Genomic DNA, 20,088 nt, shown 5'->3' with positions numbered 1-20,088 from the left:
TGCCAAAGAGGTTTTGAAGAGTAATGCCTTTAAGAAAATCTGAAATATAATATTGCATTTCCATAAAGCAATAGATAACTGCAATTTTGTGGTTTTGATTGTTTTTCCTTAGAAGCAATAGGTGAGAAATTATGATCTGGAATTGGGCTGAACAACTATAGAATATCAGAATTTGAGACCAATCTGATATTCCTAGTTTTATTAAAGAATTAAAGGCTATGTCCATACCAATAGACAGCACTGTCCTGTGATCATCTATACCGTTCAGACTGTTTACATATTTCTTGACCCACCTTTGTGCAGGACAGCTGGCATTCCCAAGTAATGGGAGGCATAATTCAGAACATTATATGAGTCATGGACTATTCCCAGTAGGCAGCAGGTCTGAGGGAAGCCGGTTTTTGGGAGGGTGTAAATTCAGTGTGTGGATGCAAGTTCTCAGCGTCAGAGCACAGGCCCATTTTTTTACTACTCTAGATGTGGTATAGGGCAATAGGGACCATACTAAATCTCCAGTAGTTGAGTATTTGTCATTTTGACTCCTTTCAGCTGTCTGGCCCTGTATATTTTTAAGACTATACAGTTTTATACCCTGTATATTTTTAAGACTATACCAGTTACTTATACCAGCGCAGGGCTACAAGGATGATCAGGGGCCTGGAACATCTGCCCTATGAGGAGAGGCTGAGGGAGCTGGGCCTGTTCAGCCTGGAGAAGAGAAGGCTGAGAGGGGATCTAATCAGTGTATATAAATACCTCAAGGGAGGGAGTGCAGAGGACGGTCATGGTCTCTTTTCAGTGGTGGCCACTGATAGGACTAGAGGAAATGGCCGGAAACTGAAACATCAAAAATTCCATAGGAACTTAAGGAAAAATTTCTTAACAGTTAGGGTGACAGAGCACTGGAACAGGCTGCCCAGAGAGGTTGTGGAGTCTCCTTCTCTGGAGATCTTCCAAACCCGCTTGGACGCAGTCCTGTGCCACGTGCTCTAGGTGACCCTGCGTGTGCAGGGGGGTTGGACTAGATGATCTCTAGAGGTCCCTTCCAACCCTAAGCATTCTATGATTCTATGATTCTATGATATTTCTTCTCCACTAATGACTTCAAATGAACATTTGTACACAGATGTCCTATAATTTCTTTTCGACTGTATTGTGTTGTATGTAATGTATTTTTTCTGGTTCATTTTGAAGAGCGTTTTTCTACAGAATACTTTGGGGATGACTGATGGTTAGACTGCAGAGGTTTTTTATGCCTACCTGTTACATCATTTAACTTGCATTTTAGTTTTCCTTCTATTACTTGTGAAGAGATTGCAGAGGAATACTGTATTTTAGAACAGGTGTATAAAACTACTTCTCACAACTAAGAAGAACTAGAAAAGAATGACTGAAGTGGAAGGCCAAATAGAGAAATTGTTCCTTTTTCTTGACTTCTTTGAAAATTTAAGCACTGGAGCATCTCTCTGGGGTTCCTGTTGTACTTTAGCAAACACTTATCTGCAGTTCTGAGTGTCTTCCAGTGGTTTCCTGAGTTTAGGGGTAACTTAAGGGGCAACATTCCCTTGTGAGCTTTGCCCAACACCCCAACAAGAGTAACCACTCGTGTTACTTCTAGGTGGTGCCCCAGTAAGCCAAGTTCAGGATCATGCTGTTTTCTGTAGAGTGCCAGGTAGCAGGGGTTTCTAATGATTTTGTCCTCCTTTTCATTCTAATAAGGGCAATTACTATCTTATTATTCATATGTGATTAGGAATAGTGTCGTTCATTCTTGGATATTTACATTTCAGGGTTTTTTTCCTCATCTGTGTATATATTCTCATTGTAAAGGATTTTTTTTAAGATATTACATGGCACCTTGAAAATTGTATTTCTAGTTTAATTCTACTCCTCGTGTCATGAATTACTCTTATTTAATGTTAGTTTTAGAATACTGTAGTACATACCTAGATGTTCCAGGTTTCAGGTTCCCAAAATAAAAGTATTCTCATTTTTAGTCTTACACAGTTTTGATCTTGCTTTATATCAATGTGTTCATATTATGTATTACATATGTACATTTTGACAACTTACAGATAAATTTAATTTTATTACATGCTTCCACTAGCTATTTATTAATTTACAAGGATCCAATCATGCAGATTTTTATAGATTAGATGAGTACTAGAGATAGATTATATAGATGTAGATACAGATGATACAGATGTGTGTTTGTGGATGTGCATACATGTGAAGAAAACTCAAGGGGTAAGTCAATTTTGTTTCCGGTTAAGAGAGAGATTTGTAGAATTTAGTCTTTTACTTCAAAGTCCCTTTTATAGTACTGTTACTTTGGCAAGAAATCAAATCTGAAAATAAGCCACCCTATTTTTTCTTGGAATAATCAATTTCTGACACTGTCACAAGACAGTCTTGGTAGAGGGATAGCTTAGTGTGAGAAGAATCCCAGATTCTCAGCAGGGCTGAGGTTGGAAGGGACCTCTGGAGATCATCCAGTCCAACCCCTTTGCTCAAGCAGTGTCACCTGTAACACCTTGCTCAGGATCAGTCTGAGGTTTGAAGATCTCCAGAGAAGGAGCCTCCACAACCTCTCTGGGCAGCCTGTTGCATGGCTCTGTCACCCTCATAGTAAAGTTGTTCCTCATGCTCAGATGGAAATGCCTGAGTTTTAGGTTGTGGCCAGTGCCTGTTGTCCTCTTGCTGTCTACCACTGAAAATAGTCTGGCCCCATCCTCTTGACACCATCCCTTAAGGTATCTGTATACACTGACCTCCTCTCAGCCTTCTCTTCTTTAGGCCAAACTTTAGTTCCAGTTCTGTCAGCCTCTCCTCAAATGGGAGATTCTGCAGATCCTCTAATCATTTTTGTAGCCCTTCACTGGACTCTCTCCAGTAGCTCCATGTCCCTCCTGTACTGGGAAGTCCAGAAGTGGGCACAGTAGTCCAGACGTAGCCTCACCAGGGAGGATCACAAAGATCTATCAAGACTGATTCTCCTCATGAGCACTCCAGATATACTTCAAATGACAGTATAAACCATTCGCAACCCTCTCAGGACTTGTTTCTCAAGCCTTGGAGAAAGAGTGATCAAAGAAAGAAAAGGTCACTGCTATCTGATTGCTTTTTGAAAGAGATGTTTGTTAGGTGGGAGCATAGCAGAGATGTCTTCCTCACTGTTTTTCAGTTTGTTTGTTTGTTTTGTGGTTCTTGCTGCTGTTTTCCTGGAAAAGAAAAATGAATTAAAGCAAATATTTTTAGAAACCTATTGGAAAGAAAATAGAGTTTTGTCGGTACTAGCATCGAAATATACACACAATTCTAAATCTAAGTTCTTTTGCCTTATATCCTTATTTGATTTCTCATTCCTACTTTTCTTAGGTGGTCAACAAAACCTGGCTGAAAGAAGTCTATCTCATTATTAGCAGATATACAGAGCGCATCTTCATTTTGCCATAATAGCCATTAAACAGCACCAAAGGAGCAGATCTTTCTAATACATAGTGCTTTCATTATTGCCCAGTGAAATTATGGCAACCTTGTGTGCATGCCAGCCTTTTTAAGCACATTGTTTTGTGTAATAGGGTGATTGTTGCAAGCCCTGCGTTGTGATAGAATTCTATATTTTGGGCAGTGGCGCATTAAGTACTTCAGTGTGGTAAAGGCACATTAGACTCAGGAAATGGGAGCTTTCTTTTCAGTACAAGTTCTATGAGAGAAAAGGATTTCTGTTTTCACTGCTATGACCTCTGCTAAGGTTTAATATGATTTATAAAACAGCGTTATAGAAACCTACTGATTTTCTGTTGTCATTCTTGAAAAATGCGCTAGTGGAATAGGTTTTTCTGCAAACAGTAAAAACAATGTCAACCTATGATGTAAGAATTAAATCTCATGTGAAGTATTAGAGACTGAAAAAAGAATTACAGGACAACCTTTCCCCAAAGCGGAAGGTTTCTCTCCAAAGATATGTTTTTTGAATACAGCTGATTAAAAGTCATTGAAATTAAGAGGGCCTGACAGACAACACATTCCTACTAATGATATTCCCTTAGAAAACATGAGTTAAAATAACATTAATCATTAAATGGCTATAATTTTGTGTTTCTTAGAGGAACTGAAGAATCTTGAAGATAGGAGCTCTTCTTGACACTGCTCTTCCTAGCTCTCTCTGGTGTTCGTTATAAGCAGGATAGTGTTGAAAGGGAGAATTACTTTCTGTAGCAACTGCTTTCAAAGAAGCAATACCTAAAAGTGTTAGTTTAAAAGAAAATACAGCGTGTGATTTAATCATCTTATCGGTGAGTTGTCATAGTGTTAAAAGGCCCCAGAAATAGAGATCCTGCCCCTTTTTTTTTGATTCTGTGCCTTTCTGTTTACCCACGTTTTATCCCACTCTTTTCTTAGTGTTAAATTTACCAATGTGCCTCAATACACACTAGCATGCAGTAAGAAGGAAGGGTGAAAAGGGTATGAACACAGCTTCTTGGTTACCACAGATTCTGAATCTTTTTTTATTATCTATCCAATTAGAATCATAGAATCAGAGAATGCTTAAGGTCGGAAGGGACCTCTAGAGTCCAACCCCCCTGCACACGCAGGGTCACCTAGAGCACGTGGCACAGGACTGCGTCCAAGCGGGTTTGAAGATCTCCAGAAAAGGAGACTCCACAACCTCTCTGGGCAGCCTGTTCCAGTGCTCTGGCACCCTCACTGTTAAGAATTTTTTCCTTAAGCTCCTGTGGAACTTTTGGTGCTTCAGTTTGTGGCCATTACCTCTAGATCTGTCAGTGGCCACCAGTGAAAAGAGGCCAGCACCATCCTCCTCACTGCCTCCCTTGAGGTACTTCTAGACACTGCTCAGGTCCCCTCTCAGCCTTCTCTTCTCCAGCTGAACAGGCCCAGCTCCCTCAACCTCTCCTCATAGGGCAGATGTTCCAGGCCCCTGATCATCCTTGTGGCCCTGCGCTGGACTCTCTCCAGCAGCTCCACATCCCTCTTGTACTGTGGAGCCCAGAACTGGACACAATACTCCAGATGCGGCCTCACCAGGGCTGAGTAGAGGGGCAGGATCACCTCCCTCGACCTGCTGGAGACGCTCTTCTTAACGCACCCCAGGATCCCATTGGCCTTCTTGGCCACGAAGGCACACTGCTGCCTCATGGTCAACTTGTCGTCCACCATGACACCCAGGTCTCTTTCTGCAGAGCTGCTCTCCACAAGCTCGGTCCCCAGCCTGTACTGGTGTCTGGGGTTATTCCTCCCCAGGTGCAGGACCTTGCACTTGGCCTTGTTGAATTTCATGAGGTTTTTCACCACCCAGTTGTCCAGTCTGTCCAGGTCCCTCTGGATGGCAGCACAGCCCTCTGGGGTATCAGCTACTCCTCCCAGTTTGGTATCATCAGCAAACTTGCTGAGGGAGCACTCTGTGCCTTCATCCAGGTCATTAAGGACACTAAGGCTCTCTATCTCTCAACTTTGTTTTGTGCTTGTCCAGCTGTTGATCCTAACCCATTTTTTCCTGCTAAATTCCTTAGGAAGCACACCCAATATTTTTTGATATCACGCATAAGGTCTCCTTCCTGGATGAACCAGCTCCTGTATTTTCCTCTGTTCATGCTCCAAGCATATTGTCTCCTCATGCAAATGGAACTATCAATCAAATGGCAAAAACATTATAAAATGGTGCTCAACTGTCTTAAAGAGTTGGATTATTATTCCAAATCAGATGCCTCATCTCATTTCCCCTTTAATCAGATAGCAAAGACTTAGCAGTGACTTTGCTTTTGAGTGCACTATATTAATTTGTTGGATAATTTTTGTCGACGGCACATTTATTGCAAAAAATCCATAAAGAAGCAACACAAGTTTCCTTTTCTGAAATAGATTTAAGTCATTATAAGTAAGGGGTGACAGTGCTATGCCTAATTATGCAGCAAAATATGAGCAAAAATATGAAAGTGTGAGTGGTTTATAACCTCTCTGTTCAGCCCAAAGGCCCAAAGAGGGATCACAGCTATCACAGAACTATTGCTCATTGAACAGAACTGGCCCCTCAGCCAGTCTGGGTTATTTTCATACTCTCCTAGGCAGAGAAGCAAACGTGTTCGTGTATAAGTATGTGTGTTTATATATTTTTTAATATATGTATGTATGAATTTATAAATTAAATCCACTCTAGAGTCCTTTGCTGAGGGGCAAAGCCTCACTGTTCTAACCCCTTTGTATGTTCTGGAAAAAGTATTCATGATTTTATGATTTTGTAGTTATGATTTTAATTATTTCCAATATTTCCAGAAATATTCCACATTTTATTTTCTCTGTGGCTTGCCTGACATTGAATGTAGCATGGCTTTGTTAATGAGATAAGTCATACTGAGTAGAATTATAAGGATCCAAATTCTGTGCAGGAAGTTTCAGTGAAATCAAAATATTGTTTTGTGTATTATGGATATTTCTCCAGACATATCATATGACAGGGCAAAATTTAGATGAGTACTGCTGCCTTGCTGCAGACTTTCATTTCTGTGCAAAGAAAAAGCCCCTCTACCTGGAGCATTGGGAGATTGGGTCCCCTGTGTGTCAGCCTGCCCACAGTTTGATCTTCTGTTTAATGGCTTGAAAACTGTGTTATTAGGTTGCTATGTCCTGGGCTGTGGTATCCTCACTATTGCCTTTTTGTACAACGATCTGCTTTTGATCTGCTTTCATTAAAACATTTCATTTACTGGTACATTTCTGATAAATATATAAGTAACATTTTTTTAGATGTCAGCACCATTAACAGAAGAAATTATCATTAAACAAATGTCTTGTCGTAAGAGCTAAAAGCTGAGATGGTAATAAACAACAGGAAGCACTTTCAGCGTTTCCATAGTTCTGTTTCTACAGTGACAATTAATACTTGGCAATAATGGCACTTTTAGGGGGATGGCAAATGTCCAACATCACTATATTGCTCAACAGAAGAAATGTGTGGACAAGGGTAAAAATTTGATACTATGATAGATGAATCTCAAGAAAAGAGTAGAAGAGACGTATAAGTGAGATGGTGATAATAATAACTTAGATGATAAGTTTTGTACTGAAGAAAATTCTCTTTTCACCTGACCTATTCTTACCCTATTCTCAGAGTTTTCTTAAGTAACCATGCACTATAGTGACTGCAGAAAGGTCATCAAACAGAGGGGAACCAGGAGGTCCCTTTGCTTTAACTTACTGAAGGCTCTAATGTATGGAAAAGCATGGAAAACACTTCTCATATCAGCCATTGACTATTTACTTTTATAAGCTATTATAATGAGATATCAATGTAGTATAATGCTTTCTAGTAACAAAGCAGAATCCGATCAGATAAAAATTCACATGTAACTATTATTCCTCTCTGTTGGGTTTCTGCACCTGTGGTTTCCTGTTGAAAAAAAAAAAAAAAGCAGCACTGTAAATGACATTTTTGGTGCTTCATTTGCTTCGTTTTTTCAGAATCTACTTAGTTGATAGTCTAGAGGAAAAAATATTTGTGATTTGATAAGTAAAATATAGAAGAGCAACACTGAAATCATTAAGAACAGAATAAAAATGTGTATGAGCATACTAGTCTTTTTGCATATAATTTTAAAGAAATTCTACATATATAATTTTAATAAATTAAATCACCGATATGTTTTTGCTAGTAAGGAGTAAAATAAGAGCTCACTGTTTAAAACAAAATTTGGATGAGTCAAGTATGTTTACAGGAGACCAAGCAAGAACCCAACAATTAAAGTTTTTCCTGTTTACCTCTAAGAAAACAACCCCTACCTGTGTGAATTAGCTGCTTTTACCCTCCAGTGTCCCAAAACCTTCCATCTGAAACCTGTCCTTTTCTGTCTTCCCCTTTTTACTCTTCTTTGTCTGCACTGTTTATCCATCCACTGGCTGACAGTGTCTTTACATCCAAAATGCAAAGCAGACAGATGGGCGCCTCAGGAAAGAACATGACCAAGAGCACCAGCATCGGCGGGGACATGTACACGCTGGACAAGAACGACGGCAGCCAGTCGGACACGGCGGTGGGCACCGTCGGCGGCGGCGGCAAGAAGAGGCGCTCCAGCATCGGCGCCAAGATGGTGGCCATCGTGGGTCTCTCGCGGAAGAGCCGCAGCACGTCCCAGCTCAGCCAAACCGGTAGGAACTGGATTCTTTTCCCTCTTGAATTAGGGTGTAAATGGGTGTCTCATGCGGGTGTTACAGCCGAACTGTTTGGATATGCTGCTGACGTTGCCTCATCGACAATGTTCTAGGGAGAGAAGAAATTGGTCAAAACTCTTGATTATCTGGACACTTACTGAACTTATCTTTTTAGCAAATATCCTTTTCAGGTTGGACTGAGGCTTGTTTTTTTCGCCTTGCTAGAACCGACTTGCTGTAATAATTCTTTGCTTCTCAGGAACCAGCGTGAGCTGCTCTACTGATGTTTTGGTGAATTCTCTTTCATAGTTGGTGAAGAATGGCTAAACTGCAGTTGCAAAATTCCTTCTCTTTGCTTATGAATAGTGCTTGCATATTTCAATGTTTTTTTCCTCATATTTCAACATGGACCATTTATTTTGAAACAAAACAGTTTTCATGGACAAGATTGTGTATTGCATTTTGCTGCATTAATACAACCATTTTATTGCTTTTTAATTCCTTTCTTTTCAGCCTACAACCATATTTACCACCCGTAATGATCTTCCTCATTTCCAGTTATGTCAGTTAAAATTTGTTACTGAAATATTCTAACTTGCAAAAATGGCCAGACTTTTCTGTGTTGACACTCAAAACATTTAAAATCCTATACACTTTTTTTATTTCTCCAATTTCAGGGAAAATCCATATAATGCACTCTGAAAAATGATAAATGAAACAATGCTCTCATTGTCAATTAAGGAAGCTGTGTAGAACTAGTGTACTTTATGTGGAAAAGGATCACTTGTATTAAAATTGTTTTATATGAGTACATAAATAAGCCATTTATATAGGTATTCACATAGATATGTTTATATATTTAAAATTATATAAACCTGAGATACGTTATATACTTAGTATCTCAGCAAAACAGGTGTGATATTGTTGTATGGTTCAACATCAGTTTACAAATAATGTTTAACAGTATGTGGTCTTATCTGAAAGCCCCTTAGTGCTAAATACTCTTCAAGTATTGTTAAGAGAATTTTTGCTTCTTTGAAAAATTTGCAGTTTATATGATGAAACTGAAGTGCTGAGAGGTTTAATGTTCAAGTAACATTGAACAAGTACTCAAGTAACAGCAAAAGAATGACTTGGAATATCAAAAATTTAAAAAGTGAAATTTGTAAGAGCAGGGTTTAAAAACTTGGAAAGAGTAAAAGGGAGAAAGCGGGGACACTGAAGGGAGGAATAAGAAAAAGGTGAAGAAGAAGGGGGAGCACAGAAAGAGAGCAGGGAGCTCTGAACATGCATCTTAACACCGAGAAAGGAGGGAAGGATGAAACCTAGGGAAAAGAATACACATAGTGCAAGCTCTGAAGGTCATCAGTATGACACCGTTAGGAGGCAGGAATACATATTCCTGTCTTAGCTGTCTTACCAGTTCAGTTGCTGATTATGGAAAAGGCAATTTCATGCATGTATTTTCTCCAAGATCAAACTAATGGGGGGAAAGACAAAGCGGTCTTTATACAGATCTGGGAAATGTCTAGAAAAAAATCTAGCCTCATAACTTACTTAGAATCTATTATTTTTGCTTGCATGATAGTAAACAGATATGCAACCCTATGAACTGTATCACACAGATAGCTGTTGATATGTCAGTCATAATGCACTACATTACTCGTTCTGATCTAATCTGGACTTAATGTAAGAGATGTGAAATGAATTCAAAAAGGATGATAGTTCTTTGTGTGCTTTTCACCAATAAGTTTCTCAGCACTAAAGGGAATCTATATCACCGTGTGACTTGCTTAGAGTTGATTTAAATATCATGTTGCGTTAGTAGTTTAGGATGATGCTTTTAATCTGAATTTCTGTCTCGCTCTTATATCCACTCAGCTGGATATCTGGATATACCCAGTTATGGAGAAGTGTAGAATGCAAGTCTTTCAAAATTGCTGAAGTTCTCTTGATCCCTTCACTATGAAATGAGTGTTTTGAAAAGCTCATGAAAACAGTACTGTATTTTGGTCTGTTAAAGCTGAAGCAGAGATCTGCATGGCTTTAGCAGGCTGTTCTCCCTCTGCTCCTCCTCGGGAGAGATCGGCACTGAGCAAAGTCCTGCTGCCGTTAGGACTTTTTCCAAAAGGGCCCTGAGTATTTAGCTTGGACACGGGTTGTCTTACACAGCAGTTGGTTACAACAGCTCCTGCAGCCCTACAAATCCTCCTGAGCTCCTCCTATCCCATCGTGGGATTATCATGCTGGCCACATGTGGCTGTCACTGTCATGGCAGGTATGTTCTTCTTTTAAATAATTGGGTCACACGTGCATGCTGGACATGTGGTGAGCAAGACAGTGACCTGTCAGGGATCGTTTGGCCCCTGGAAGCTCTACGTGTGCAGAGATGTCTCTCCAGCATCCCTGGATTCCCTGTTTTATCACATTATGTTTTTGTTTCAGATGATAAATGCCTATACAAAGAAATCATGTATTGATACAAGCATTCACAGAAGGTCTGATATCAAAATACTCAGTGTGCTGTAGATTTCTATTAACTTGTAGGCAGGTGGTACTCAGGTTTCAAAGCACTGTTATACAGAAACCAGTTGAAGTATAAAGAATTTTTAAGCCATTTCTGGCCTGAACTGAAGATATTATGCTCAAGTGGTCAGCCAGGTATCTCTTTAGTTGACATAGCAGAATTGAAAAGACTTGTTGGTATGAGGAGATGGCAATAATTCTAGATCTGCAGAAATTAGTCATATTTATAGCAACTATAAGCTGTGCCACAGGTTGAAGTCAGTAAAGAAATGTCTATCACTGACTATAAAATTTCTTTCTAGTGCATTCTAGTGCTTCTTTCTAGTAAAGCATAATTTTATTTTCAGTAGTTTCTATAACTAAAATTATGCTATAATTTGTTTGCAAGTAAGTTATGATGATTGCTTTCAGGAGTGGGAATCAGGCATACAATAAATGCTGTAAGTAACCTATTTGTTCTTTCCATATAGTATCAATATATTATTTCTTGTTATTTAGGCATAATATTGGGAAATAATTCTCTCTAATTCTTTTAGCTTATTTGAGAAGGAATTCTTGTTCGTGTTTTAGGGAATAGAGGCTATATTGGTTTGTTATTTCTGAGGGGAAGAAAGAAAGTAACTGTCTTAATAATTTAAGCAATGTAGAATATGCATAAAATCACAGTTCCTGCATGGACCTGCTTGCAAACCCTATTCAGCATATATTACTGGGAAATATAATGCTACCAATTAGTAAGACCTGGGAAAAATAGAAAAGGACATAAAGGGCAATCTCCTTTTGTTTCACAAAAGAGAAAAGTAGCATATAAAAGCTGAAAGAAGGAGAACTCTTGATGGCAACTTGGGTAAGAATTCTTGACTTTTTTTTTTCTCCTCCTACTCTCATTTCACATGGAAGAATCTATGAGGAAGAAGAGGAGACAATAGGAATTTCAATATGTTGTTTTTCATTTAATGACTAAAATACCAAAATAAAAAATGTCTTTACTTGTCTGATAATACTGGAGGTGACATGTAGTACAGAGCAGAAAGTAGCTGATGCTCTGAAAGCTTAATTGGGGAATGTTTCTTAGAAGGTCCTGCTTGTAACTTAGCAAGAGTTGTAAGGAAACAATTAAAAAGCATTAGGAAATTAGGAAAAGAGGATATGATACAAACAAGAGAGTAAGTTCTAAGTGAAAGTGGTATCTTGAAAGCAAACAGTAATCTTAGAAAAAATAGAATCACAGGTTGCTTAAGGTTGGAAGGGACCTCTAGGGATCATCTAGTCCAACCCCCTGCACACGCAGGGTCACCTAGAGCACGTGGCACAGGACTGCGTCCAAGCGGGTTTGAAGATCTCCAGAGAAGGAGACTCCACAACCTCTCTGGGCAGCCTGTTCCAGTGCTCTGGCACCCTCACTGATAAGAAATTTTCCCTTAAGTTCCTGTGGAGCTTTTGGTGCTTCAGTTTGTGGCCGTTTCCTCTAGTTCTGTCGGTGGCCACCTGTGAGAAGAGACCAGCACCATCCTCCTCACTGCCTCCCTTGAGGTACTTCTAGACACTGCTCAGGTCCCCTCTCAGCCTTCTCTTCTCCAGCTGAACAGGCCCAGCTCCCTCAGCCTCTCCTCATAGGGCAGATGTTCCAGGTCCCTGATCATCCTTGTAGCCCTGCGCTAGATATCAGTGTATTTAATCAAATATAAATAAAATATGAGAGGATGTAACTGCTATTCTGTCCTAAGAAAGGTGTTTTGATTTCATTCCATTATGGTTAATGTATATTCTGTGTTGGAAAGCCTCCAGAAAAAGAGTTGAATAAATCTGAAATATGACAAAGACCTGAATAAGCAATATAAACAATTTTCTGATCCACCTATGCTGTAAATCTGGATGACGTCTTTACTCCTGTCTGTTACAGTAAAAGAACTGTGTGGATCACTATCCCTCTGGGAGAACAAGCAGAAGAAAAATTATGGGTGTTAAGATCATGAGAACACAGAAAACCTAAACAAAAATAGATGAGACTCATTCTCTGGTTTCCGTTCATAATTAAATAAGAAAGAGCTGTATTTTCAGAAAGTTCACGTTACTTTGCCTCCTTCTAACAATGTGCATCACTGTTGTAGTATTTCTTGCCCATTCTTTTATTTGATGAAAATTTTAAGTGGAAAAAAAATACAGGATCAGTATTTTGCCAAGTTTATAAAAGAGTATGGGAATTCTTGCATTTCCTTTGACTTTGAAATCAGACTAATCGTTGGATGAAAAATGTAATTTGAGTGATTTTGAAAAGTCTGCAAATATAAATAAGACTTAAGTAAAAGACAAGATATTCTAGAGCAAAGTGGCCAGGTGAATCAGAATGGCTTTATTTCTGATTCCTGCATCCTTTTTACTGCATTAAAAAATAGCTAAAGAAATACTCTCTGTGCTTGATTCAATCCATCATTACTAAAAGCTAAGATCTGACAGAAAGGGTTTGTGCTCTGACCTTCAGGTCATGATTCCAAAGACAACCTTGCCAGGGGGAAACCTGGCTTCCTTTGCAAGGGAAAAATAATAGACAAAATGCAAATCCAAAGGAGCTGTTAACAGTGCTTAGCTATTCATTCCTGGAATGTGATCCATTTTTTGACGGAGAGCTCTGAGAGAAGGGATGGTCAGGCTTCTATATGGGTTTAACTCTGTATCTCTCAGTTGGGAATACTAAATGGTTATCAACCATCAAACAAAGACATTTATATTTTAATCAGTTCTGGAAAGGTCCAAAGGGTAAATCCAGTGAAAAAGCTTAAAAGTATTTTGAAATTTTTGTAATCTTCTTTTACAAGAAGTGGTAAGAGAAGTAGCTCTCTCAAATCTAAGCCAAACTCAAGGCCGAAGCTTGAGTTTAATTTTATTTTATGTGTGCTAATAAAGCATGATTTTGAATGCTGTATGGTTTATAGAGTGTTGGAGCTAGATTCTAAAGTGCTATACCCACAAACAGAGTAGTGTCAGTCATGTCTGTCAAGCACTGGTTATACAGCCTGTAGAGCAATTTCCTCGATTGCTAATCTATTTGAAGGGAGGCTGTTGTGAACATTTGTCTTGTACAGAATTGCTCATTTCTCAATTCAAAGATGAGATTTATATAAAAACCAGTCTTTTACCATGCATGGAGTATGTTTTAACAGGTTTTTAGTTTAACAGTTTAACAGACTTAGCACATCGAAACTGGAAACTGAAGGAAAACCTACATCAATTGCTTTTTGTTATCTAAAATAAGATAAACTGTGATAAGGAAACAAATTACTGAGCTAAATGTATATTTGGTTTTTTGTTTGTGGGTTTTTTTGGCTTTTGGTTTAAAATAAATTGTCATTCTTTAGATGGTTTGAATCAAACCTTTTGTACTGAGCTTTTATTTCTACTTCCATTTCAGAGAGCTTTTGGTAATGTTAATGAATTGCTCTAATATTTAGTATCACACTTGTATCAGTATTTTTTATGTATATAATCTGATTGACTTTCAGAATAAGCCCATATTACAGTGAAAGAAATATAGGATTAGCTGTTGTCAAGAGATTAAGGCCAATTTGTTGCACTGATTGCTTGAAAAATGTGACCTAAATCCACTACCAAGGAGAAAGTGTCATTACGGTAAATACATTGCCAAAAGCATTAATCAGCTTTTGTTAAATAAGCCATGGGGAGTATTCAAACAAATAAATATACTTAACAAAAAACTAAAAAGACTGATCACACAAGCTTTTAACTACAATTTATTAGATTAAATATTATTAATTATATAAGATTATATATTATTAAATAGATTGATAGATTTTTGTTTTTAAAAGTTCTCTTACGTAATTAGGAGAAGGGAAATAGGCAGGAAAGAGGATAATGATGTAGTGCAAATTTGATATAACTGCCTGTAACAATCTTTCCAAAGGTAGGAACATAGAGTTCATAAAGTGTCTGCGATAGATGCATTCAGTGAAAAGAAATATATGGCTCAAGTGTCCAAACTGAACACCAGTGAGTACTAGCTGCAATCTTACAGTAGTAGTCCTCTGAAACACACTTATAGCACATAGGAGACATATATAGATAAGTATCTGAGATATGTAGACATACAGCAACATGTAACACATAGGAGACACCTTACGCCATACGTATGCAGAACTTCCAGGCAGATGAGAGGGAAGCTCTCTAATGAGAAGTGGAATAGAATAAAATTTTTGGACAAAATGTGCAGCTCGTGTATACCAGCTGAGCAATAGTGCCCCACTCACAAAATGTTCACTGAACTCTCTCCGAGTGGGTTATAGTATATATATTATATAACCCACTCAGTGAGATATCCACCTGTGAGGTTTGCAGCTGTGATGGAGGTGATACTAAAACCCTTGTTTGTAAGCATTTATATGATTAATAAACTCTACCAACGTTTCTAAAATGATTTGCCGTGTTGTCAACCCTTTCCTTAAAAGAGCAACTTGCTTATATTAGCACTGATCTCATCAATAAGGGGGAAAAAGGAGTAAGCTGTAAGTGAAATCAGAACATAAAGCTTGACCTTCTACAAGACTTTCATTCTTTTCATAATTAGCAGTGTAAGTAGGGAGAGAAATGTAGGGTGATTTTTCTTGGTGTGAGAATACTGCTAAACTGTCTTTTCATATTCAGAGCACAAGATTTCTCCTAAGATCGCTGCTTAAAAAAACACATATCTCCTCCAAAAACATTTATAGTTTCTATAAACAAGGTTTGTTCTTTGCCTTGTTATGTAAGCAAAGTTATCCCAGTCACAGTTCTTCATGAATTAATTCAGTTTGTAGAGCATTTCTCTTTTAGGTTATATGAGCTCTGTTCAGCAGAACAAGTTAGACTTTCCATAGCGCAATTCTAGTTTGAAAACTCTGTGATTTTATAATCCTTTACTTAACATGTGATATAATATATATGAGTTTCTTGTTAGATGTTCAGTTAAAAAGAACTCTAACTTCATCCTGATGAAATTTGAGAGCAGAAACAACTTATGGGCAGTTTCAATACCACTGCATCTTTTTTAATTAAACATTTTATAATACCACAGGGTTTCCTTCACTGTAGTTATAGTGAAGAAAATATTAAATATCCTTTAGCAAGTCATATCTTAGTATTTAAATTATGACTTTAAAAATGCCCATGCAACCAGCAATATCCATGTTACTCTTTTGATAAATGAGATTTTTGATTTGCTTCTAAGGATAGAAGGTAACTTGTAAAATAATTGTCCCAAAATCAAAATCATGACAGTGTCCCAAGATTTAAAGGGTGTTTTAAAGATGTGCTTTGTTAACTAACTTGGGACAATTCTCTGGCTTCAGTCCGTGTACATCTGTATGCATCTTGTGGTACTAGAAAAGATTTGTTTTACTGTGCTCCCATATTGCCCATTTCAGCAGGATTTCTTATGTCTGTATTACAAGAAAGAATCCAATCTATGGTCTCCATTAAATTAAATGGGAATTTTAAGTACTGCCCAAGCTATACTGCTCACAGGAAATCTTGCAGATATTGAGAATATAATGGTGCAGACTCTGGCATGTTCCTGAGCCCCCTGGCATGTTCCTGAGCCCCCTGTGCTGTTTTTTCTCATAATGGATGGAGATCTCTATCTAGGCATCTCCAGGCCATTCAGTTTGGCTTCTTCTTACATTGAAATGATGATGCTATCACTCAAAACCTGTATGTCCCACTAAAAGAAAAACCTTAGAAGAGAAATGGTATAGAGGATTTAGAATTAGATAAATATAACAGTGGTGATTCACAGAAAATGTAGAAGCAGTGGTTGGATCAGAGAGCTGGACCCTTCACTCATGAACAAACTAGCCACTAGCCTGAAATCTTGGTTCTTTTATCAATGCTTTATTTGGCATCTTGGATCTTGCCTTCTTTGCATGCAGAGCATGACTTCAGTTGGTAGCATAGGAATTCTTCTCACTACAAAACACTAGAGTTGATGTGTGCTATGTACTCTCCAGGAAAATAGACAATATTACAGTTTTTTCCAGCAATTAAGGATCTCTGAATCCAGGTCTCCCCTGATCCTGGGTTAGTCCTCTACGTTGCAACGTAAAAAAGGAGAAGAGTGGGATGCAGACTGGAACAGAGTTTTTTTTTTCTTGTCCTCTCAAGTTTTATAAAATAAAGCAGCTGTCAACTCAAATTGAGTTAAGCTGTCTTTTCCTGTTCAAGAATGTATTATATTAAGAAGCAAAAAATAGTCATTCAAAGTATGGTATGATAGGAAAAAAACACACAAGTTGTTCTCAAATCGTTCCTACTATTAGAGAATGTTTAGGAAAATCTGAATGACTTCTTAACTCAGGCAAAAATATCTTTATTTTTTCTTTTGTCACCTAATAATTTAATTTATGTCCTTTCTGTATCTGCGTAAGACGAAGAGAACCTCTGGGAAATATTTTTTAGCGATCCTAACTTTTAATCCAAAATGATGGAATATTCCAAACCATATTTTTATACTATTTTAGAGAATTTTTAGTTATTCCTGAAAGTGTTTATATAAATGGCATTGATTTTTTTTTTACTGATTCAAGCTTTTGAATGATCTATGAAATCCTAAATTATGTATGTACTCTTATATGAATTAAAAGTCTGCTCAAAAGGTTATATTCAAATTTGATCCAGTTTCCTAATTACGGGAATGTAATATTTAGATTTTGCCATTATCTAGGTAGAATTTGTGCCAGCAAAAACTGTTTTTAGCTCAGTCTGTGAAATCACATTGAAACTTAATTGAAGATATTCACAGTAATAAGCACTCCTCTTGGTAATATTTGCAGCAATAAGACCTGTAAAGAATAAATTTGTACTGTGAAGGAAAAATGACTTCCCTGCGATTAATTAAATTCATTAATAATGACTACTGATAGTTTTGTAAGGTGAATATCTTGAGTATTTTTGTAAAATGTAAAATTTGAACAGGATTTTATGTGAAACCTGCCACGATTAAGGAACTGTCATATTTAGCTAATGTATTGAATGGAAAAAATAATGTGTTAGCAACTTAAAAAATACCCTTTTAATAGAAACTTCACGTCCTAGATTTTCTAAAAACTGTAATGTACTTTTTCTTCTATCAAGGCAATAGTCTTCTTGTTTGTTTTAATATTGCATAAAAATGTGCTATAGTTTAAGAGCATCAAGAAAAATATAGATCTTTTTATACTTAATTGTTTTAATCACTGGATTCTGAAGTGTACGAACCCTTCTGTAAAAAGCATACATATAAAATGGTAGGATTTGATCTAAATGCCAATATTTTATAACACCTGTGTTTTATTTTTTTCATTCATTTCAAGAGTATGCAAGATTGAGTTCTGTTTTTGAAACGTCACACTCACAGGGTGAAATAATTCATCTTGTAAAAAAATCATTTTGTCCTATTTTGCCCCTTTCAAGGGAATTCTGCTGGGAAGAGGATTCTTTGCAGTTTTGAAATGAATTTTCTTAAATGGTCCAAGTTTGTGTTTTGCCACCAAAACTTAGAGTGAAGGTGGTTGTGGATCAATGCTTGAGCCTGTGCCATGGCCTGTAGACTTTCCTGCCATAAGTATAGCCTAAGAAAATAAGTTTTGTGCAGTCATTTCTTTGTGAGTGTGTATATATACAGTTTATCAGCTTGTATAGACCCTCTGTAACACCTGGTACTTTTATATCCCCCTGACTAAATTCAGCTACATTTGAATGAACAGACCACAGAGATAATTAAATTCAAGAGGATAAAGTGGATGGCAGAGTATTTCTGAAATACTTGCATGTAAATTCTGTAGCAGCCTCTATGTTCATATTAGTAATTCTGAGATTTTTGTGTTTTTATTATTCCTTTTTCTTTCCATTTATATGAAAATGTGAAATGAATGGCATGGACTGAAATTGCCATCAGGGATTACACAGGTAAAACTCAGGAAAATGGTTGAACTATTTTTGTTAATTCTTTTGCGCATCACCACAAATTCTGTTGTCATCTGAAAATATGTTATAGGGAGTTAATAAATCTTTGTCATTTTAAGCCATTTTGCATTCTTTCCTGCCAGCACAGTTAACTGAGTCTGCCTTCAACCATCACCTCCTGCTTTTTCTCCATCTCTCTTTGTGAGTTATGATATGTCTGTCTAGTATGTCTAAATACCAGAGAGGGGAATACACTTTGTTGTGCTGTATTGTTTTTAGCTAAGAGAGTTTGGATTTGGCTGAAAATAAGGGGCCAACATGAAAATCGTAACCTCCTGGGAATCATCTAGATTCTAGACAAAAGATTTCAGGATTAGAAATACAGAAATGTTTCTTGTTATTCTTATGCAAACAGAGACATTGATCTTAAATCAGTGTGAAAGGAAGGTACTAATTCCACAGGATGGTATCAATACCAAAGGAAGGTTAGCGAGGTTTATGAGACTGGTAAAACTGTGCAGATCCAGGATGAAGGGCTCAACATCCGTGGTGAGATAACAGCAGCAGACAGCCTGTCGAGAAGATTTCCATCAAAGAGGAACCACAGCATGAAAGCCAGAGTGACTGGGGGGGATGAACAGCAGCAGGAGGCAGCAGAGCCAACTCTAACGTGAGAAAAGGTGCCGAGAGGTCAGAAATGTGGAATATGGGGAAAGTCAAGAATCGTCTCAGTGACAGAGAGAAAGAAGGTGTATGCAGGAGAGGACCGAGTGATAACATGGATTTAACTGCTGGCTAGAGTGTGGAATCAGGAACAAGAAAGTTAGAGGGGAAAGATCAACTGGGAAAGAGAGAAAATGTTTTCTGAGAGCTCTATAAGATTGCTTGGAGTGACTAGGAAAATCCTCCAAGAAAGCAGGGTAGGTGAGAGATGCAAATAGAAATTTTCTTTTTTTATTAGGTTTCAAGCTTTCTTCTCTCTCCCCTTCGAACCTTTCATTCATTTTCTGTTACTGTTTGGGCTCAGTGATTGTTTATTGTTAGTGTTAATAATTTTTAATATTGAACAGTTATAAAGATGGTGTAGTTTCCAATAAGCAAGAAGAGTAATTGGAAAAATACTGCCTTTTATTTTGGGCAGGAAATTGGATTATAGTTTCAAGGGCCCATCTTCTGCTTTTGTTCCCACAATGCAATAATCCCACTTCTCTCACTCAGCATATCCCAGTTTTTGATCAGATCTCCTAAACCTCTGGAGCTCTCCTGCTTAATGGGAGAAGAGCCGTGTAAATGGAGATTGGCAAAGGCCCAGCAGAACTCTGACATCTCAATGGAAGCCCTAATTTTTGGCTCTTCGCAGCCATTTATTTTCATTAAACTTGTAGGAATCTATTATCTTTGAAAGTTCTGTCTGCTCCAGAACGTGGCTGAAATTGTCTGCTAGGTTCAAAACTTAGTGAGGGGCAG

The 20,088-nt window shown here is 37.8% G+C and overlaps 1 protein-coding gene across 2 annotated transcripts in view; it reads left to right on the top strand.

Annotated features, from left to right (window-relative positions):
• LOC104576668 (regulating synaptic membrane exocytosis protein 2) overlaps window positions 1-20,088 on the top strand; it is a 122,080-nt gene that overhangs the window by 65,267 nt on the left and 36,725 nt on the right. The window contains exon 4 of one of the 2 annotated variants that reach the window (XM_088529795.1): window positions 7,946-8,163. The exons of the other annotated variant lie outside the window; for it this stretch is intronic. Coding sequence (XP_088385921.1) covers window positions 7,946-8,163 — 218 coding nt within the window. The remainder of the gene's footprint in view (window positions 1-7,945; window positions 8,164-20,088) is intronic. 2 annotated transcript variants of the gene reach the window in all.

The sequence above is a fragment of the Tinamus guttatus genome, unplaced genomic scaffold, assembly GCF_059628265.1.
Source record: "Tinamus guttatus ecotype Peru unplaced genomic scaffold, ASM5962826v1 Tinamus_guttatus_pri_ptg000346l, whole genome shotgun sequence".
NCBI classification, from domain to species: domain Eukaryota; kingdom Metazoa; phylum Chordata; class Aves; order Tinamiformes; family Tinamidae; genus Tinamus; species Tinamus guttatus.
The sequence above is the reverse complement of the archived record's forward strand: the minus strand, read 5'-3'. Positions and strand labels throughout refer to the sequence as shown.